We start from the raw sequence: 22,476 nt of genomic DNA, 5'->3' as shown, positions 1-22,476 counted from the left end.
AATCTAAATTTCAGGTGGATTCTAAGTGCAAGATTGTATAAAAAAATAAATTGAACAGTGAGCACAAATTGAATTAAGCATCTAAGTTAAAGCAGAAGTTAGATCCTTTCTCTGACCCTTGCACTTGGAGTAGAATGAGTTTGAATATTGACCTGCCATTTGAATGTATGTGCTTGTATAATTAAAATGCAATGTTGTTATCCATTCTTGAGTAGTTTCAATTCCATAAATTGTATACTTTAGTAAAATGCATCTGTAGTATGAAAATATATTTGCTTCAATGCAATACTTTTTGGGTTTTGATAGTATGTCAGATGATGACCAGGAGAGTGGATGTGATACAGTGGACGGGTCTCCAACTTCAGACTCTTCAGGACACGACAGCCCATTTGCAGAAAATGGCTTTGTAGCTAATACCAATAACAATAAGGAAGCCAGAGAATCAGCTAATCCTGAAACCAAATCAGCTGTTTGCACAGTGGTGGTACCACCAATGAGACTTGAGAACAGGCTACATCTTAATGAACAGATGGTGAATACAGGTAAGTTAGTTATTTTTTTCCTTTCTATACCAGTAGATAAGAACAGAAACTTGAATATTTATTCAGTAGCAACATATGAAGGTTTTGGCCTACTCAGATATCTGCTGATGTGCAATAAACACTTCCAAATTGTGTTGGGTTTTTTTACTTTAATTAGTGTAGTATTTCTCCTTACATGATGGAACAAAGGAAACTTTGTCTAACTTTTGTTAGAACAGTAACAACAACGCCATAACATTTGTTCATTTATATCTTGAAAGATGCTATGAGCCAGCCACTGAAAAAGGGTCGGTCTGTCCTGGGAAGGATAAACCAATCTTCTGTTGCAGGAAACCGTCAGCAGAAACTGACATCAGCATTCCATCAGCAGCATATAAACTTCAGTCAGGTATGTGTGTTTACTCGCAGACATATTCTGTCTTGAGGTTCCAAAGGTGCTGAGTGCTTACTGTTTCAGTTGTTGGCAATGGCAGCTGCACCTTCACAGCAGCCTGACTGCTGAGGTGTTCAGGTGTTTAAAAGTGGATTTCAACTTGCTGGGCAAGTCACAACTATCTTTTCCTTTTAGTCATTTTCTTAAAGCAACTGACTTTGTTTTTTTAAATGGTAGAAAAGCCACACTGGGAAAATGATCAATGCCTACACAGAATCAAAGCACGAGACAAAACTGAATAATCTGTTAGCGTGGTTTTCTTTTTCCTACATCTAAATTCTCCTAGTGCACAGATAAAAACTACAGCTGCTTGTGCTTTGAGCGTCCAAAGATGGGGTAGAGCTTAGCAAACCCAACTGTTTCCTACCTTTGCTGCCAAGAAGTGAAGCAGGGGAGGGAAGAGAGTGAGATTTGTGCTTCAATCTAATGTTGGAAGATAGCCCAAGTTAATTTAAAAGTTGCATTTCTTGTTATCCAGCAATGTGTCTGCTGTGGCTGAGGACTGAAGCTGACATGTAACATGGAGTTTAAACCCCTTCTAATTAATTAAATTTGAGCTGTAGCTGGGTTGAGCTTTTGGTTAGTTATCTGGAGGTACATTTAATATAAGAGCAGTACCTGTTTGTGTAAGTCTTGCAGAGCAACTGTAGATATTGAATTGGAAGTTAAAGGCTAAATGCAAGCATGCTATATGTAGATAAGAGGCTTTACCAATAATGACTTGAACAGTATAGATGGAAAAAATCATTTGGGTGGGTGACACAATCTCCCCTTCTGCATGATTATGCAGAAGGATTGGTTTAATTAATTCTAAGCAAACCTTAATATGATCAGCATAGTATTAATTTTTAATCCCTTCAATGACTGCAGCTCCTTAGCCTCTTGGCAGAAAGCATAGAATGTTATTTTCATTACAGAATTATGTACTGATCCTCTCCTCTTTGGTAGGTGTCCTTTGGTAGTTTGAAGTCTGCATCATTTAATAGGAGTAATTGATTTTTAGTCTTCCTCTTTATAACTGTTAATGGTTGCCACCTCTTCCTGTGATCTTAGCCCTAGATTTCTGTTTGCCTGTCTCAGATATTTTCAATCCTTTCATTATTTTTTTCTGCTCTCCTATTTGTCCTCTTTGTGCCTCATTATGGTGCCCAAACTGAATGCAGCACTTCCCAATTGATGCCAAGCCAGTGCTGAGTAGAGTGGAATAAGCACCTTGCTCATGTGACACATGGTATTTCTGTTACAACAGCCCATCATGGCATTTGATATTTTTTTTATTCTATTATTTTTTTCTTGCAAGAGCATTTCATAGAATCAACCAGGTTGGAAGAGACCTCTAAGATCATCCAGTCCAACCTATCACCCAGCCCTAACCAATCAACTAGACCATGGCACTAAGTGCCTCATCCAGTCTTTTCTTGAAGACCCCCAGGGATGGTGCCTCCACCACCTCCCTGGGCAGCCATTGAAATAAACTGTGTTCTGTTTACCATCTCTTACTGTCAGATTTCCTGTCTGTGCTACTATCGAAATAGCTCTTTTTTTTCTTTGTTGTTGTCTCGTTTAAGCCTTTTATTTTTCCTGTCTCTATATTTCTCTTGGGTTTAAGTTGATTAGTTTAAGTGCATTATTCCATTTTTCAAACTCTCTTTATACTTAGAAATATTAAGATCTGCTCCCTTCTGTGTGTGTGTGTGGACAGGTTCAGCACTTTGGATCTGGGCCGCAGGAGTGGAACGGAAACTATGCTCCTCGGAGGCAGCAGGCTTACATCCCAGCCAGCGTGGCTGGTCACGCTTTCTCCCTCCCCCAGGGAAGTCCAAGCCACACTACGGTGCACGCCCATCTCTCTGGCAGCACCCACCTGGGAGGACAGCCTGCTATTCTTCCGTACCCGACGTCAGCACCCCTTAGTACTGCTGCCCCTGTTGCCCACCTCCTTGCCTCACCGTGTACCTCAAGACCCCTGCTGCAGCATCCGACGTACAGTATATCTCATCCCAGTGGCATAGTGCACCAAGTTCCAGTTGGCATAAACCCCCGTCTCTTACCTTCCCCAACCATTCATCAGACTCAGTACAAACCCATTTTCCCACCTCATTCGTACATCGCAGCGTCGCCTGCTTACACAGGATTTCCCCTGAGTCCCACAAAACTCAGCCAGTATCCATTTATGTGAGAACTCAAACCCAGTGTGTTGAGGAAGCTCAATGATGCAGAATTTGATTTAAGAAGAAACATGGTATTTATTAAACCTTAGCCATGGCACAACAGGAAAATTATTTTTTTGAATCACGTAGACTTGGGTGCAATTTAAACAACTCTGAGCTTTAAGAAAAAAAAAAACAACTCACTTTTAATGTGTTTTGCACATTTGGTATAACTTGTCTTTGGTCACGTTATCTTCTTATATTGTAACTTTAGACAGGTGACTTATGGGAGCAGAAATCTGGTTTTGCTCCTGCTATTTTTTATAGAATTGCCTTCTAACTAGTGCAAGACACGTCTGCATTTTGGGAAGCCATTCAGTGTACAGAACTAGAGCAACAGATGCACACGCGTCAGCAGTACGGTGTAGGAGTAACTCGTTCGTGTTGCGTATCTCGGTGTTTAAATGTTGAGTCACTTAATCTAAGAGTTGAGCTGTTGTTCTTCACATTTGCATGTGTCTTTTGCATGGGCAAAAAGAAAACCCCAACGAAACAAAAAAAAAAAAAAAGGAAAAAGGAAAAAAAAGCCTAAACACTGCTCTTAAATGTTGTCATCCTAAATAATCTCAGCTGCATTGTAAACTGTTCCCACACATAGTGCCTTAAATATTTGAGGTTGTTAATGTTATTACTTATCTATAAATGTTGAGGACTGCAGCACTTAAAAATTCAGATCTGCTGATTTTTTTTTTTTCCTTTGATAGCTTAATGCTCATTTTGGGGTTTGTGTGGTATGATTTTAGTATTGGGTGTGTTTTCCTTATGGAAGGCAGCATGGATTTTGCTGTAGCCCAGTTTTGCTGTCTTCCCCCTCCCTCCCCAGAATGACCTAGCTTCAAGGCAAGATTTTTAGTAGCGTTGAAGAAAAGTTGATGCAGTAGCTATTGAGTATTTCATACTGGCAAATGGAACTGCAATCCCACCTAAGTAGTTTATTTTTCCAAGTGTTTGTCTAATTGGACATAATAAAATGTTTAGGGGTGCGGTAGGCACGACTGACTAGCTAATGAAAGAAAAACCCAAGTGCTCGTTGATCCATGCTGTGGTTTCATCTTAGCTTGAGCAAACCGTGCAGTATTTAATAACTAGTAGTGGGATATTTACTATTGAAGCTTGAAAAGATGTGAGTTCTTTGTGTGCAATCTTTCATTTATGCATGGGAGAGATTTTAGTCCTTTTACATGCTAGTATTTGTTTTAGCCTGTTGCGGGTGTTTGCTTATTTAATACATTCCGTCAGGGACGTCGATGACATGCTTGTTGCATTCTTATGGTTATCATTATGATTTTCCTTTCCTTAGGGAGTGTGTCTCTTTGGTTTTTGTTTTGTTCAGATGAAGTTGCTTTTGCAGCACCAAAGACTAAATCATCCATTTCCTATAAAAGGTAGCTACTTCTTCATAGACCTCAAGTATGCTGTAGTGTAGAGATGGGATTTACAGAAGGTATTAAGCTGAGGCTGTGTTTTAGCTTATGGGCAAGTAATAAATTGTATCATTTATCTTGAATGTATCATAGATAAGCTGCTATATAATGATTGCCACTTCAGATAGCTGTGAAATTAGGTGATTAACTAGTTCTTTCTTAGCCTTCTAATTTCTGTACAAATCTAATTATGTGAAATAGAAGCTGGGTTTTGGGTTTGTTTGATTTTTTGGGGTTGTTTTGGTTGTTTGGGTTTTTTTTTGGTTGCCTTTTGGTTTTTTGGTTGTTTTAGTTTTCGTTTTGTTTTCATGTTTGAAGTGTCGTAACTACTATACTGTAAATGATGGAAGATGATTGCATATGGGTTTTTTGGGGTGTGTTATTTGCATCAGTATTTTATCTCCATTAACTTTGAGCTCATCACTGCATATAAGTGGATGTATTGATGTAACTTTTTGTTTTTAATGTTTTCATATTGGCATTGTGTAGACACTTAAGCTGCATCTTGCAGGCTTGACTTAACTTCTTTTTTTTTTTTTTAAACAAAATCTGGAATACAATCCTTGCAATGTTGACTGGAATAAGAGTGCAAAGCATTTGAGTTTAACTCTTATCAATAAGCTAAGAACTGGTAATCTTTTTCTTTACTCCACTAACACAAGCAGTGTTTTATTTAATGAATGTCTGAACGAAATAAATGTGCCTACATTTGATTTACTTTTTAAGTAATAACTCAAATACAGCAGTATTAGATCATAAAAAAAAAAAAAGAAGAATAAAAATACCAGCAGTACATTTTTAATCACACTGAAAATTAAGAAACCTAACTTTTCCCAAGCGTTTCAGTGTTTTTAGTAATCAACTCTATGCATTTTGTACGAGTGTGTGTATATAAAGTATGCATTAGGAACTAGGACTGTCCTGATGAATTTGAGATCAACACATATATACAAAGCCTAAATAGAGGGAGTCAAGAAAATGCTCTAATTGGATATCCACCTTATCACTTCAAACTCGTGCTATATGGTCCAGCAGATAGTTTTCTGTTCACTCCCCTGTGTTGGGAAGTGATGTGGTTTTTTTGTTGGTGCTCACTCCATTGCTGGCAATGGACACACCAAGCATCACCAGTGCAAATGGGGTAAATAAATTTTGTATTGTGCTAACAAAAAAAAAAATACTGCATTTTTTTTTCTGGGGCCGTGGGGATTTTCATTGGTCTGATGTATTTACTGTACTTTCTTTTTACTGTGCTTAAGGTTTTAAGCTAACGTGCTTGTTAAATTGACACAATTCTCTGCATATCACGACAAGATCAGGAAAAAGTTGCTGTAAATGTGCCCCAAGTTAGAATCTGCTGCTCTTTATTGTCATTGTAGAAATGTCTGCATTTCAAAGAATGAAACATTTGGGATCCTGCCACAGCTTAAATTCAGTATAGGGCTGGGTGCTAGGTTGGACTGGATGATCTTGGAGGTCTTTTCCAACCTGGTTGATTCTATGATTCTAATATGCTGGGTAATGTTGCCCCCATCCTGCAATACCCTTGAAGAGAAGGGACTCTGAGCACTGCAAGTGTCCAGGGCCCATCTGCAGGAAAGAAAGCAAAAAGAAAATAACAAAGCTCTCAGAGTGAGAGACTTTTCTGTGTGAGAAAAGTCATCCTCTGAGGGAGCAGTTACACACCTTGCCATTTTAATGCCTTTTTTAAATAAAACACTGCATGACTATGGAACTGCATATCTGCATATTACTTTAATTTGCGAGATTTTTATATTGAATTTCTTGTGCTCAGTTTTTAACTTCAGGGTGTTTTATTGGTCAAATATGCTACTGTATTAACTTTTTTTCTTGTTGCTGGTTTTAATTTTTTTTCCCCTCCTTGTTTTTACTGCTAGTTAACTTGCTTTGTGTTAAGTAAAAGTTAAATCGCACTGCAAGCTGTAGGAAGACTTGTTCTAGAGATACCCAGTGATACAGACTTGATCAATGAGTTTGAACTGTTACTGTTTAACAATTTGTAGACTTGTGGCTTTTGTTTTGTTTTTGGTTTTGGGTTTTCCTGTTTTTATTTTCCTTGCTTTGGATTTCTCTGCTACACTAGTTGGCCATGTAGCAATTGCACTGTGCAATATTACAATATTGAGGACTGGGAAAATTTTTTTATGGATGTAATGTCTCTTACAGTTTGCGATAGTATTTCTTTCTAGTTCTCAGTGATTTAAATGTGACCAAGCCTTCTGTACTTTGTCACAAAAAGCGGGTTTTCCAGGTGACTATTTTGGTGAGTGTCAAAATAAGAATTTATGGTGTATTACTGTCGAGATTCACTTTGAATTAAAATATATATTGCAGCAGATGACTTGGTGGCTTGCATTTTTTTGTGCTGTGTTACATCGAGGTTGGCTTGAGATCAAGTGGATGAAAATTTGTGGGGGTTGCTTTAAAATTCTGATATAATCATTTGACTGAGCTGCTTTTCTTTCTGAAATACCTGAAGGAGTCCTACAGGAAGACTGGAGAGGGACTTTTCATAATGGTATCTAGAGGCAGTTGTTCTAAGCTGAGGGAGAGTAGGTTTGGACTGGATCTTAGGAAGAAGTTCTTCAGTACGAGGGTGGTGAGACACTAGAATAGGTTGCCCAGGGAGCTTGTGGATGCCTCCTCCCTGGAGGAGTTCAAGGCCAAGTTGGATAAGGCCTTGAGTAGCTAAGTCTAGTTGAGAGGTGTCTCTGCCCATGGCAAGGAGGTTGGAGTAGATGATCTCTAAGGCCCCTCACAACCTGAGCCTTTCTAGGAGTCTATGAAATTTGAAATGGTATTAACTTTTCAAGATTTGCTTAGGAGGATCTTTAGAGTCTGCTTTAGTGTAGCCAAACCTTGAAGGCTTTGTTCTGAATATCCTGCTTTTTTTCCAACCTTCAAAATAAGGTCATCTGGCCTAGACACCAGCAGATACATCACTGCTGCTGAAGTTTGTACCAGGCCTGTGGCAACTGCTGGTTGGCCAGCAGGAAGGTGCTCCTCTTGCCACAGATGGCCCCATGCAGTCAGTGGCTCCAGATGGCCAGCCTGCTGTGGACCAGACATCCGTGGAAGGTGCATTTGCCGGTGCGGTGGTCAGCCAAATGTGCTCTTTCTGCCCACGGAGTTAAAGTGCTCACTGAAATGTAGTGGTTTGGAAGGTGTTGTGAAGCAGGTTCTTGGCTATTTATGACGTAGCGTGATTTCTGTGCTCAGCATGGTGTTTAAAGTGCTGTCATAAAAGAACTGCTCTGTCATTCCAGCAAAGTATTTCAGATCTGACAGAAAGCTTCACTTTGTGAAGTGTGAAGTGCTGCTGTTACTGATTGTTCACAGCTGCTCTGTCTTCAGTGCAAGTTGGTCCTGTTTGCAGAGCATCTCCTGCAGCATTGGACCTTAGGTCATGGGAGAAGGCATTCACCAGATCCTACAGACACCTCTGTTGCTATGAAAGCTGCTTCTTTTTCATGCTTCACAGTGAGACTTTCATGCTGTTGGTATGAAAGTTGGTGTTGGTGTCTGTATCCCACATTTTTCCTAGCAAATGAGGCCACTGCCTGGATGTATTTTGCTCTTGCTTTTGGCAACATCCAACGAACAAGGAAAGGCAGCCTGAGCCTTTCAAAGGGCATATGATGTCTGTGAAATCCTTTCCATTCTTGTTCTCTGTTAGTAATCAAGTCCAGCTGTCTCTTCTGCTCTCTCCCATGCTGCAGACTAGGACTGGCAATCATGGGTACATTGTCTTCCTTTCAACTGCCTACAGGATGACTGACTGGTTTAAAGTTTGGTGAGTATTTTCCCTGTCACTAAATGCAAAAATCACTTTTCTACTGCAGTCGTGGTGGTAGATTCATGCAGGGAAGTGCTTTCAGAGTCAATGGGGCTGTCACATGCTACGGATCTGTAGTGAGACAAATGGGTTCAGGATGACGTGATGTTTTCTCAATGAATTAGCTTCGGTTTCCAGCTGGAGAGATGGTCAGATGATCAGTCCCTGGAAAACAACAGAGAAGCTCCTGTTTGGTATTGCTCACAAAGCAGTTCAGTCCTGAGGATCATGGCAGATTCACCCCAGTCACTGTAACTCGTGCATACTGCAGCTCTAGCTCCTGTAGTAAGTGGAGGCAGCGTGAGCCAGTTCTGGCAGGGTAGTGAAGTACTGCTGCTTCCCACCTGATGAGCTGTAACTCTTTTCACTGGCCTGTAGTGTTCAGCACCCATGTCTTGTGTGGTGCAGGGCTTTGGGGAATACCAGAGAGATATCATACTCCTTTCTGCCTCTCTTCCCATGCTGACTGAAATGGTGACTGAAATGGTCAGTCTGATGCCCTGCTCTGCAGGAGGGCATAATTGAATCACAGGTAAGTTTTGACAGTGATTGATGTTAATTGTATCTTCTTACTTTGACGTGTGGGAAGGTGCATTTTGTTTCTCAGGAGAGCTGAGTACATGCTTTAAGGAGATTCAGGTGATTCTAGCTGACCCTGTCTTGAGGAACAGCACTGAGTATTCTTTGTTAGAATGATGAAACCTCATGCTGAGAGGCTGAAATACACATTTGAATGGATACTTCTTAAATCCTGAAGTAGCTTGTTAGGAGCATATATATATATTCTTGACAGAGGTGCCACATTCCTGTGTGGAGTGAGATGTTTAATATGTTTGTCGTGTTCATTCATCAAAAAATGCCAGTTGTTTTATCACACATAGAGACCATGGCCTGCAGCCTGCTTCATGGAGAAGCTGATGAATGGGCACTTGTTTCTTTTCATCTCTGGAAGAGATTCTCATCTATGACTTCTCTTCATAAAGACAAGCAAGATTCTTGACTGACTCTGGTAGGTGTACTCTAAGCAAGGCAATTTTTGGTCTAGGTTTTACTCCTCATTTCAGCCGAGGGCATACAGATAAGGTCAACCTATTGCTTTGGGGCAAAGGTAGGAGAATTAATGCAAATGCCAATTCCAGTCTCTCTGTAGGCTTTAGTGTTCCATAGCATGGTAGAGCAGTGCTTTTCTTCAGCTAGATATACTGATCCTATAGAGAAATGTTAAATACATCTCCTTAGCCAGCTAGAGTAGATCTTCACTGGCATGTAGCATCTTAAGTCTTTACCAATAATAGTCATATTCTGGAAGAGATGTGCCAGTGGACTAATGCTAGACTGCTTTCTAGCATTTAGGCCTCCATAGCTGAGAGGAAAGCTGGTTAGAAGTAGGTACACTTTGCCTCCTTGTTCCACATGTGTAAACACAGAAGGGAACACATGGGCAACACACCAGTGCTATGGCAAAGAAGTACCTGACGTTCAGTCAGATGTACAGAGCACATGCATGCTGTGGGAGTAAGAGTGTTTGTAGGAAAGCAACTCCAGGCACCAGATGTGGCTGTACAGATACCTCCCAGAGGCTGAAATTACCTTTCTGAACAAAGAAAACAAATAGGGCTGGGAAAGTATGTCGAGGAATTAGTTAGCTACAGTTACTTGGCCAAAGTTCAGTGATTTTTAACTTGCTGTAAAAGATCTTTTCCAGTCATCATTCTGGAAAAAAAAGTGTTGTCCTGGTTTTAACTTAGCTGGCAGCTGAGCCCCAGCAGACCACTTTCAACAGAGGGGTTTTTCCTTTCCCCCCCTTCCCATGCAGACAAGGGGGAAACCTGAATTGTCAGTTGAGGACATTTTACTACTCTGTTGCAGGGATGTCAGATTACACAAAAATAAAACAGAGAAGGTAGCCGTGTGCACTGCAGACAAAATCTCGAAGCCTGCTGCCACCACATGCAAACCAAAGCCAGAACAAAAGGGATGAACCCCAGTCTGGAAACTAGGGAAGAAACACAAAAAACCCAGAACAGGAAACTTTACAAACTCTACAATGTATTACAAGTCCCATACACTCTGGCTAACCTCTTTCCTGTCAGACAGCAAGCATGGTGTAGAATATATCATAGAACGAAACAAGTTGGAAGAGACCTCAGTCCAACCTATCATCCAGCCCTAGCCAATCTACTAGACCATGGCACTAAGTGCCTTCTCCAGGCTTTGCTTGAACACATCCAGGGATGGTGACTCCACCACCTCCCTGCGCAGCCTATTCCAATGCCAATCACTCCCTCTGTGAAGAGCTTCCTCCTAACATCCAGCCTAGACCTCCACTGGCACAACTTGAGACTGTGTCCCCTTGTTCTGTTGCTGGTTGCCTGGCAGAAGAGACCAACCCCCACCTGGCTACAGCCTCCTTTCAGGTAGTTGTAGACAGCAATGAGGTCAGCCCTGAGCTTCCTCTTCTCCAGGCTAAACACCCTCAGCTCCCTCAGCCTCTCCTCATAGGGCTGTGCTCCAGGCCCCTCACCAGCTTGTTCCATTGCTCTGTGCCACTAGGGAGGCAGGTAGCTCCTTCCCTCCTAGTGGTGCCAGTCAGCTTATACCAATACATGTGTATTTTAAAAACCCTTTCAAATAACTCAATCTACCAGGGAAAAAAAAAAAAAAGAAGTATTTTATAATACATTATACTGTGTAATGGGAAATTAAGATTGTAATGGTGAGGTGCTAGGTTGAGGGAAAAGTGCCATCCAAATGAACTTACTGATGGATCTATTACAAAGGTGGTGTTAGGATAAAACGTGTGCCAGGGTTTGTCACGGGGCTCCTGAAGAGTAACGAAAGGCACCACCAGAGGGCGCTGCACCGGCTCCGTCGGCCCTAAATAGAGCAAGTGCTGAGTAAGCGATCTGCTTTACGACGATGATCACACAACTGCCATCTTTTCTCTGCGGGCACTCCTTGATAGTCATCGTGTGGAAGATCATTTGGCATTGAATGCACTAGCGATTGGAGGGGGAAAGTGACTGAAATGGCACAAATGGCATATCAGTGGCTGGGCAGTTGTGTTGGTGAGCCTTGGCATGCTCTGAACCAGTTGGATGAATGTGTAATTATGGGTCACTGTGGCTCTGGGGGTGCTGTGAGTGGCTGGGCGGCAGGATGGCAACCTGTGGCTAGCTCATGTGTGGGCTTGTTCTACCTCAAACCTGACCTGTAAGGATTTGTCAGAGAGATGACTTCTTCCTTCCCTCTGGACCTGCTGGGTGGCCAGGGCACCTTTCCTGCATGTAAGTGCTGTAACCCTTAAAGAATCATCTCTCAGATTCCTGGACCACCTTCTGCGCTGAGCCCACCTTCACTTTGCTTCTCCCACTGTTACCATCTGTGTCTCACAGGCATGATTTGGGAACTAAAAGAGCTCAAGGAAGCAGTGCCAGGAAAGAGATCATAACAGAAAAAAGGAATTTGCATTACTTCTGCTGAAAGGACTAATTGCAGAAATCACTAAATGAATTGCTGTGATGTTTGGTCTGACTGTGGCTGAGGCAGCTTCTGCCTCTTGCTGGGGCTCACTTCTATGCTCATAACATGTTTTATGTGCTGGCTACTCTTTGTGTACAAAGAGTGCACTGCAGAGGCAAACCTTGGTCCTTTAAGCTCCCCTTTCAGCCTGGAGGTGTGAGCACAGCTGAGAGCAAGATGAGAGTGACCGAGTGAGTGTAGGAGAGGGGTGGCTGCAGCTGACCTCTGCTGTGTTGACACACTGGTTGGCCCAGGATGTAGCTGCCCATTCGGCCACCCCCTGTGGTGCCCTCCACTTTTCTTTATTCTCAGGGCTATTTGCCAGCAGAGATGCTGCTGCGGGTGCTCTGTCCTGTGGCCGTGCTTGGGCTGCGTCCTGAGGTGTTTGCTGGCACTGCAGTTAATGACGGCTAACTCTGGGAATACCCTGGCCTGGGGACCCGCAGGTACATCAGCTGGCAGTGCTTGAGGTGAGCAGAGGACGGCTTTTTTTCTTCCCAGGTCGCAGGACCACTCTAAGCAGGCTGAGGCATGTGCACCCAGAAGATACTGCCTCAGAGAGTGAGGGACTGGATGGGGGTGAGAGCTCAAGCTCGGCTAAAGCGCTCTCGGAGCCGCGGGGGGCGGCGGCTGCCCTCAGCCCCTGCCCCTGTCTGCGCTGGACAGCGCCCGCGCGCCGCCGCCCGCCCGCGCTCCTCTCCGCGGTCCTGAGGCCGCTGCCGCCTCAGCTGTGCCTCAGGCGGGGCGGAGAGGGCGGGAGCGGGGGGCCGGGCGCCTGCCGGGGCGGTGGAGGGGGTCCCCGCGGCCTTGACAGCGCCGCCTCCGCTCCCCGCCTCCCCGCGCTCGGAGGGCGGGGAGCGGGGCCGGGACTGGTAGCGACGTGAGCCCTTTGTGGGTGAAGCTGTCTTCCGCACCGCTTTCCTTGCCGGAGCCGTAGGGGCCGCGCCGCCACCGCTGAGGGGCATCGGCCCCGCGTCCTCCGGCCGTGGCGGGCGCCTGGGCAGAGCCGCCGGCAGCATGCGGTGCCCCCTGCTGCTCCTCCGCCGCCGCCGCCTCCCTGCACAGCCGCTGCTCTAGAGCCCGGCGCGGTGGGGCAATGGGCAGCGCTGCCCGCTGAGCAGCGGCGGTGCCGTGCGAGGCGCGGGAATGTGGCGGCGGGCGGAGGGCAGCGGACGGAGCGGGGCGCGTCCCTCGGCAGGGCCCTGTGGAGCGCCCAGCCCCGCGTCCCTGCGCAGCGCCCAGCCAACGGGCGGCGGAGCGGGCCTGGCCGGGGCCGTCCTCCTGATGGGGCTGGTGGCGGTCCTGCTGCCCTGTGCCCGGGCTCAGCTAAGTAAGTACCGTGGAGCGGGCGCGGAGGCAGGCGGCCGGGGCGGGCTGGCGGTGGGGAGAGCCGGCGTCTCGGAGCAAAGCTTTCCCCGAGCATCGCTGTCGCGGAGTGGGGCTGTGGTGGAGCGGGGCCGTGAAGGAGTAGGGCTGTCACCGCCCTGCCCGCCCGGGAAGCGCGGCTGGCGTGCTGGGGGCGGCTGTGCGGGAAGGCTCGGGCTTCCCTGCCGCCTGCAGAGCAGCCTCACCTGCCGTAGCAGAGGATTCGGTGTACCTCAGCCATGCTTTCTAAGCCGGTGGTCGTCACCGCGCAATCTGCCCTGCTCCGAGTGACAGTGTGAGCGGTGACAAAGCCAGGCTCACCCTCATTGTCTTCTGCATCCCCTTTTTACCCGCGCTTTCGACAGAGGCTGCTCTGTGAGCAGCGGGTGCTGGGCTGTGCTGCCTTTCCCTGCAGGCAGCCTGCGCTGCTGTCAGCGCCCAGCTCTTCCCGGTTAACGCACAAATAGCGGCTTTTCCTGTGGGACGGGCTCGTTGGATCAGGTCTTGTGCCTTGCAGAGAAAGAGGGGCGGGCAGGGGCTTTTGCGAAACCCAAGGATCATCTTAGCGATTCTATCTGTGTGTGGCGCGGAGGAGGTGAGGACAAGGAGGGGTTAGGATAGGGCGAGCTCTGCTGAGGTTTGAGGGCTGCATCTCAAAGACAGCTGAGATCTCCAACATTTTCTGGCTTGTATTTTTTCCCTTTCCCTTAATTTTTCAAGTCAGGCAGCATTCTGTGCTCTCCCGACTTCTTCCAGCAGTCAATACACTCAGTGACCTCAATGCAGAAATTATTACTGTTACTAGCAGTTATTGTATGTGCCAGATAGATTTGCCAAATACAATTTTATGGCTGTGCTGAAATAATTGAAAGGGGCTAAAACTGATGTATGGCGAGTTTAATGCCACGGTTTTAAGGAGAGAGTAGGGATGCAGATCCACGTTCAAAGCTGTTAACATGAGTGTGCGGTAATCAGACACAATTTGTGTCAGTTTTATAGCCATAACATAGTAGGACTTCTCATTTACAGGGTGTAGGTTGCTGAAACACTGCCTCATACTTCATTACTTGTTCTGAACATGTAAATGCTGTGGTTTCATTTATTGACTCATAATTAGAGGAGGGGCTCATTTTTTCTTCTGCTTGTCAATTCAGTCAATGGATCCATTCAGACTGGTTCCGTTCAGACAGGGTTTCTAAGCACATCTAAACTGTGACACAGATCTTCACTTGGAGGTAGCCAGCCATTTCTCTCAGATGAGTTTTAAAAACAAAGGTGTTTGTCACAGTGCCACAGGACACCTCTTCACACTTGATCTCTAGATCCAAGAGTAGAAAGCAAAGTATTAATCTGTGTGTTCCTGTGCGGTCTGTGTGCATTTATGGCATAGCCATTATTTCACTTTTAAGCAAGGGAATCTAATAGAGCTAGAAGGTACATGAGTAGTTATCTCACAGCCTACAGCTTGAATAAAAAGAGGTGAGAAGATGCAGAACTGCCAAGCCAAAGTCTGCAGCAGTGGTGTGCATAGCACACATGGTGATTGGAATTGCTGTCAGTGATAGACTTTACCTGGATATTTTAAATGGTTGGGTTGATAGCTTTGAGCATTACATCTGGAAGTAAAACTTTATTGCTCCTCTGCTATGTTTATTGATAGTTACGATTGCTAAGGTGCACACATTGGAAGTCAACCTCAAATGCTCTGTCTTTAAGGGAGATAGAGCACTTGAAATTTTGTCTTCCATTGAAAGCAGGGTCAGGACACACAGCAGAGCCAGAAGTTTGATCAAAACTACCATTTGTTGCATCTAAGGTTAACTTTTATATGCTTACATAGAGTAGTTTGCCCATAGATTTCTGTTAAGCAAATGCACTTTTAGTGATCTCTGTGCTTATTTCTGGAATGTCTGTGGGTCATAGAGCAGGTCTGCTGCCATGAAGTCCAAGTAATGGTGTGTGAGGCATTAAGCACTGGGAAGAGCATTTGTCATGGGCTATTGTAACTGCAACTTTCTCTGCTGGGGAGTATCTGGGAAAATTATGCCCGTAAATCTGTACACACCCAAATGCTGAGGTCTTTTGTTGGCTTTATGTGCAACACAGGGCATTACTTTGTTAGAAGACCAGAAAACTTGGGGCATGGAGGGAAAAGGGGAAAGTTTTGCTTTGGTGCTGGTGCTTCAGAAGATGACTGTAAAGCTTCCTGATCCCTGAGATGATTTTAAATAGTTATGGCTACAATAGTTCCTTTGACCTCAATAAAAAATTGATACAAAGGGAAAAGATCTCCCTGCAAAGAGATGCAGGCAGGACAAGATATAGGGCAGCCAGGCATTGGAAGCAGAGAGATTGGTTATTTCTGTGTTAGAGGCTCAGTGCCTTGGGACATTTTCACCATTGAGTACAGGTTGATTATGTTTGGAACAGCAGATGAGAAGCTTTAGTTTTAATAAGTGTTTTATGCTTCTTTAGCTGGATGGATACACAACTGCTCAGTGACATGCAGAGCTAATAATTATTTTTCCACAGCATCTCATCCCCAGGACCACTGCTTGGGCTGAGGTTGAAAGTAAAATTACATGATCCACCATAATCAGAAGTACAGAACTGCAACTTCTGATGGATTCTGAAAAGTGCAAAAATTCAGTCAAACTGAATAGATCTGCCAAGGGAGGAAAAGGTAATGAGCCAGGAAGTCAATGAGGGAACATGTAGTTTTGGGTTGACTCCCGCCAAGCTCCAACCAATTAAGGCTCCCTCATGAACCAGGGGCATGAACCATGAACAACCATTTTCCTCTGGGGAATATGTAAGAGGCATTTTTGGAAGAGTGTAACTTTGAGAGGTATCTATAGAAAGCTGATTTGGAGGATGATCCCTCAGCCAGTAAATACACATGGCACTATTGTTTGGCTAGAGTGGTGGAAAAGGCACATTACTTACCCTTGTGTTGCCCATGAGCTTAATAAGCTGATCAGAAGGGCTGCGTTGGGGGCCTTTGGAATGAAGTTTTAAGAAGCATTATAGTGCACCTTCTGCATTTCCCATCATCCTTTATACAGGCTTGTGCAGCCTGTTTGAGTGCTAAAGTTGTCAGGGAAAGGTCCATTTCTTCCTGTATTTGCTAAAGAGGAGCACAGTGAGATCTCACCTTAATCAACAATGATTTCAAAACCAATAATGATACCTCCAGCACAGTGACTGATTCTTACAGCTGGAACTTTGATTGAACATCTTGGAGAGTGCTCCAAGCCAGCTGCTAAATTGCCAATCCCACCTCCTATGGACTCTGGCTGTCAGTGGATGCCAGCTGCCTGAGCACTGACTCAACACCTCTCAGCTCCTGAAAATCCTCAAAAAGCACCAGAATTGACACATCTGGGAGCATGCAGGGTCAGTGTTCTGGGTGGTGTATAAGTCTGTTGCCAGAGGAGCTACTGCAGAAGTGCTGAATGTGAGCACGTTGAGGTGCAAGTCCTTCCCTGGATCCAGCTCCACATCAAGGAAATTGGTGAGGATGTAGAAAATGTCACTCTACACCTTTTGTGGTTGCCTTCCAGAATTACCAATCCCGTATTTTAGGAAGTCAGTAGTTTCAGGCTGTTCACCTTGCTCTTGTAATGATTATCTCAAAGGAACAAAAATATCAGATACCCTCTGAAAGAATAGTGAAGAGTTCGCATTCTGACTCATTCAAAAGAGGGCTCTACAGCATGGGCTGAAAGATTAGGCCACCAAGAGCATACAGTGATGCCTCTATAGGAGGATTTGATGGGTATCCGTGGTATAGATCCACCAGTCATGAGTTGCTTTCTTTCACTACATTTCTGGATCTTCATTATTCCCTACATTAGCTGGTCATAAATCATCTGGTTTTAATATTCATATGGATACAGGATACTTTAGATATACTGGAAGAACTTCGATGAAACTATTATCTGCAGGTTAAGATAACCACCTGGTATCTCTCATGAGGTTGAAGGGCTACCATGTTTTGCCTGTAAGGAATACTAACTGGTTGGATGAGACCAATGGTCAGGGAGGAACTCTTAATACTTCTTTTCAGACGTGCTCAGTTATCCACTAGAAACTGGATATGTTGTATCCTCCTAATTTCCATGACACTATTTTTTGAGATCTCTTACACTTGCTTGAGGTCAGACTGATGAATGAGAGGAAGGGGACTGCGAGCAATTCTCTGTTTATGGGCATTTTCTTAGTCACATGGGAATGGTTGTTTCTGGTGAAGTAAATACTGATGATATTTGCATATGAATTTAGGCTTCAATGTCCAAGCATAACAATATTTCATTAAAAGAAAAAGGCATTTCAGTGGTTAGTTACTATTTCAACTCCATTTTACTGACTCCAAGGAAGGAGCTACTGTGCTTTATGGAACTAATCTGCATATATTACTGCTAATTCTGTGGGCCATGGGTAAGACACTGTTTTCCCGATAGCATTTTGTCACCTTTTAACAATATGCCAGTGCTGAAATTTTAAGGGAAGTACCCTAGTTGTTTTCTAAGCTGGTGACACATGGATTTGATGGGTGGACCATGAGCTGGATAAAGAACTGGCTTGATGGCTGCACCCCAAGAGTGGCTGTCAACAGGTCCATGTCCAAGTGGAGGCCAGTGACAAGCGGAGTCCCTCAGGGACCAGTCTTGTTCAACATCTTTGTGGGTGCTATGGACAGAGGCATTGAGTGCAGCCTCAGCAAGTTTGCTGACAACACCAAGCTGCGTGGTGCAGCAGACAGGCTGGAGAGCAGGGATGCCATCCAGAGGGACCTGGGCAGGCTGTAGAGGTGGGCACAAGCCAACCTCAGGAGGTTCAACAAGACCAAGTGCAGTGTCCTGCATCTGGGTCGGGGCAATCCCAAGCACAAATGCAGACTGGGCAGTGAGTGGCTGGAGAGCAGCCCTGCGTAGAGGGACTTGGGGGTGCTGGTGGATGAGAAGCTCAACATGAGCCAGAAGTGTGCACCTGCAGCCCAGAAAGCCAACCAGATCCTGGGCTGCATCAGGAGAAGTGTTGCCAGCAGGTCGAGGGAGGTGATTCTCACCCTCTACTCCGCTCTGGTGAGACCTCACCTAGAGTACTGTGTCCAGTTCTTGAGCCCCCATTACAAGGAGGATGTGGACATGCTGGAGCGTGTCCAGAGAAGGGCCACTGGGATAGTCAGAGGGCTGCAGCAGCTCTGCTATGAGGACAGACTGAAAGAGCTGGGGCTGTTCAGCCTAGAGAAGAGGAGGCTCCAATATGACCTTATTGTGGCCTTTCAGTATCTGAAGAGGGCCTGCAAAAAAGCTGGGGAAGGACTTTTCAGGATATCAGGGAGTGACAGGACTGGGGGGCATGGAGCAAAGCTGGAGATGGGTAGGTTCAGGCTGGATGTGAGGAGGAAGATCTTTACCATGAGAGTGGTGAGAGATTGGAATGGGTTGCCCAGGGAGGTGGTTGAGGCCCCATCCCTGGAAGTGTTTAAGGTCAGGCTGGATGGGGCTCTGGCCAGCCTGATCTAGGGTAGGGTGTCCCTGCCCATGGCAGGGGGGTTGGAACTAAATGATCCTTGTGGTCCCTTTCAACGCTGACTGCTTCTATGATTCTGCTGACTTTGAATAGGAGGAGTACATGGGAGATAGGCTATGAAGACTGTAACCAGAGAAAGAAAGTGTTCTGGATGTGCTCTCCAGTTTTCAGCTATTATCATCAGGTTTGATGTGTCATTTGGTAAAGCATCTCTTATGAAATTCTCCTGGATTGCCTTCATATATATGCCTTTTCCTTACTGTGACTAAAAAGCCTCTCTGTTGCATGCACTGGTTTTGCTTGCTCCCTAGGAAAGTCTTTGTACACACTATACCTACTAATCACATGTTTTCCTAAGTGCTCATGTGGATGGGTGGTGATAAAAAAGTTTCCCCACCTGTATGCCAGGTAGTAAAAAAGCAGCAGAACTATTCTGCATCACTCTGCAGTTTAGAGATAAGATGATCTCACTGCAGTGTCTTTAGCTGAAAATAAGTTAAAAAAAAATCTTTAAATAAATTGCTGTATTTGAGAGGTATGGAGTTTGCAAATCCAACCTGATCTAGTTGCTAGCTAGGATAACACAAGAAGATGGTTACATAAATATGTGTAACTTGCAGTGCTAACAGGCAGATTTCCTAGGTGTAAGTCAGTCAAAGGAAAGGCTAAACATTAAAATGCATGGAAATGTAAAATGTTGGGAAAAAAAAAAACAAAACAGATTCCAAAGGGATGGGAAACAAAGATGTATTAGTTTTCTGTGGTATTTCTTGAACAATGAAATGTCTCAGGCCAGAAAAATATGTTGGCAGCCAGTGTAAAAATGGTATGAGAAAAGTTGAAAAATGAAAGTTTGTCTTTGGGAACAGTTTGATACCAAACAGTGGTTCCTTGTTTTGAAAACAAGAAAAATGACTTCCATTATGAGATGTTCTTCCTCTCTGAAGTTCTGAAAAGCTGATTTAAATGTAACCATTGCAGGCTTGCCTCGTTCTCTCTTTGTGTCCTCTTAATCTGCTGAGTAGCTTTGGCAGATGAATATATCAGTGAAGGAAAAGTGGCTTTTCACAGGGGTCATGGATAGTTAGGAAAGAGAGTACACTTTTAGAGGTTGCTATCATTGTAGGATGTCTTCAATGCAAGCCCTTTAAGCTGAAATGTGTAGTTACAGTTTTAAGACATCTTTAGAAGTGTTGCTTTTTGGTTTATTTAGTGCAGTCTGTTGTGGCCATCCATGACACTGTAATTTTAACAACAGTTCACTAATCTTGTGGTAAAACATGCTGGCTGAATGACCAACACAGGCTTGAGCATTGTAGAATTTCAGCATTTGCAGCTAAGTTTGCCTGCATTTCTTGATCTTTGCTTACTCTGAAAGTCTCAAACCCTTTTTTTTTATCCTGGGTGGTGTAGCTGCTGAATTAGATATTCTGATAAAAGTAGGCTTGGAATGAGATTGCCTGTTGTTGGCAGTCCATAAACATACTTGAAACTGCCCAGCTTTTGCTGAGAGTGCTCATTGACAGAGATGTTTTCAAAGCTGCAGCCTGCTAAATTTACCAGTATTATTCTGTTGTTCAAGGTTTGGTATCCAAAATTCATTGTTATTTAAAACAAAAAAAATTACTTAGAACTAGAGCTTGGGCTATAAATTTGCTACAGGCAACAGTCTTTTGCTAGGTGAATAAGTGGGAGTGATGATTAAATATTTCCTGGGATGCTGTTCATGGGTTCAATTATTTTCTGTAGCTACCTTTTATTTTGTTTGGCTAATGAAACACCTATAAAATGCTTATGGAGTCTTGTCAAATGTTTAGTATGAAACTGTTGAGTTATTTCACTGAATTGTCATCTGCCAAGAGCTCTGAGACATCTTTATATTCTTCCAAGAAGTCACAAAGATCCCGTTGACCAGCTTAGGTTGTTCCTGAGCACGTGGAACAATCCCTTTCATTACCTCACATCCAAATGAGTAGCAGAAGTTGGAGAAGGATAGTGATTGCCCATAGGCAGTATAGACCACAGGAAAATTTGTGTTAGTAAAAGATTTTTAGGCATTTAGGTCATGAAGTAGTCACTGATGTTGCATTTGTCTTCTGCATAAGGTGTGCAATTAGACTTCTCTTTGTGACTTATACAAATGTGACAGCTCTGGGTAACCTTTAGAAGACTAATAATTAAGACTAAAATGAAAAATGTTGAGGAGCTAGGCAGTTCATCACAATTCTTGGTGAATTACTGGGCACTGCTATCATGCTTGGAAATGTATATCATTTCAAAACTGAATTAGTCCCACTGCCTTTTCTATCTATACTGCCTACCAAACTGAAGAACTTTAAAATCTTTATTCCATGCGTAGCTACGAGTACACTGTGATGAAGTCCTGCTTTTTGCTTTGCATCCTCAGATGGTTCAATCAAGGGCATGTTTTCCACATCTTTCATCCTTCTTGTGAGTCCTCTTTGAAGTCTTTCCACTCTGATGTCCCTCTGGAACTGCAGTCTTGAGATCAAATCTGGTATTCCTGGTTCATCAGAAATGGGTGTTGGCATTGGTGCCAGATGTAATACAATTTTTTGTTGTAGTGCTGATCTCTCCATAAACAGTAACTGAATTAAGATTGCTCCTGTAGGAGTTCCCACTGATTTGATTTTTCATCTCTGCCTCCAAGATGTATTATTTTTTAGGGTAAGTCTGCTCTGCAGACTTTGGTGTAATCGAGAGAAACAAGATTTACAACCCCTGAAGCTACAATGCTTCTTCTGCTTGTGGAAGCTGCAGTCTACTTACAAGATGGAACTCTTCATCATTGTTCCTCTCCACAGAAAGTCTTATCCTGTGAAATTGGTCTGTAGTCTTTATTTCCAGGTGTGTAATCTGGTCCTTGACTGCATCTGCCTGCTTGCTTCATCGTTCATCAACTTCCCAGTCATCATCTAAGAATTTTTATCAGAAATAGTTTTGACTTCCTCCAGACTACTGATAAAAACATTGAGTGCAAGGCTGAGAATCAGTCCCCGTGGGAGTCTCTTAGAAGCACTGCTGCTCAGTTTAATCATTTAAAAACTATTGCATATGCACCACATTCATTTTATATTTTATTCATTGAAATGTGAGATACAAAGTCAAATGCCTCATTGAAATCTGAGAATATTAGATAAAATTTATAGTCTTAAAGAAATATAAAATTAAAGTGATTCATTGTCCATAAAAATGCATTCCTTGGCATTAATTATTCCATCCTCGTTTTGTCTGTCATTAATCAAATCCTTTCTCTGCTAACCCAGTCCATCATCAATATCAAAATCTCTATTTGACAGATCCCATTTCCCCTGTTTAAATGCCACAATGTCACAGAACAGAGATAAATACTGTTCTTTGTTTGCTTTGCCTCCTAGCACTAGGAACAAGGGGACAATCAGCAACTGAGAAGAAAAGAAGTCTAATTCAAACCCAGTCAATGCTGCTTCACACTGCTTCTGACTGTAGAACTCATCGCCACAATAGGGTACTTTAAGGACCCTTTAAATGTGGGTTTGGTGCCCTCTCTGGTAGCATTGGCTGCACCAACTGATGGAGACTGGAC

General features: G+C 43.9%; 2 protein-coding genes across 10 annotated transcripts in view; both read left to right on the top strand.

Annotated features, from left to right (window-relative positions):
* HIPK3 (homeodomain interacting protein kinase 3) overlaps window positions 1-6,968 on the top strand; it is a 103,182-nt gene extending 96,214 nt beyond the window's left edge. For 5 of the 6 annotated variants that reach the window (XM_064163808.1, XM_064163812.1, XM_064163811.1 and 2 more), the window contains 3 exons: window positions 307-542; window positions 803-930; window positions 2,678-6,968. In XM_064163808.1, the coding sequence (XP_064019878.1) occupies window positions 307-542; window positions 803-930; window positions 2,678-3,154 (841 nt within the window). In that variant the 3' untranslated portion in view covers window positions 3,155-6,968. The remainder of the gene's footprint in view (window positions 1-306; window positions 543-802; window positions 931-2,677) is intronic. The other variant, XM_064163810.1, reaches the window with a different exon arrangement.
* A 5,863-nt stretch (window positions 6,969-12,831) lies between these two features.
* KIAA1549L (KIAA1549 like) overlaps window positions 12,832-22,476 on the top strand; it is a 121,308-nt gene continuing 111,663 nt past the window's right edge. For 2 of the 4 annotated variants that reach the window (XM_064163803.1, XM_064163802.1), the window contains exon 1: window positions 12,835-13,317. In XM_064163803.1, coding sequence (XP_064019873.1) covers window positions 13,134-13,317 — 184 coding nt within the window. In that variant the 5' untranslated portion in view covers window positions 12,835-13,133. Of the gene's footprint in view, window positions 13,318-22,476 lie in introns of all 4 variants that reach the window. The other 2 variants (XM_064163801.1, XM_064163800.1) reach the window with 2 other exon arrangements.

The sequence above is a fragment of the Pogoniulus pusillus genome, chromosome 24, assembly GCF_015220805.1.
Source record: "Pogoniulus pusillus isolate bPogPus1 chromosome 24, bPogPus1.pri, whole genome shotgun sequence".
Lineage (NCBI taxonomy): Eukaryota > Metazoa > Chordata > Aves > Piciformes > Lybiidae > Pogoniulus > Pogoniulus pusillus.
This window is presented reverse-complemented; position numbering and strand designations above follow the sequence as displayed.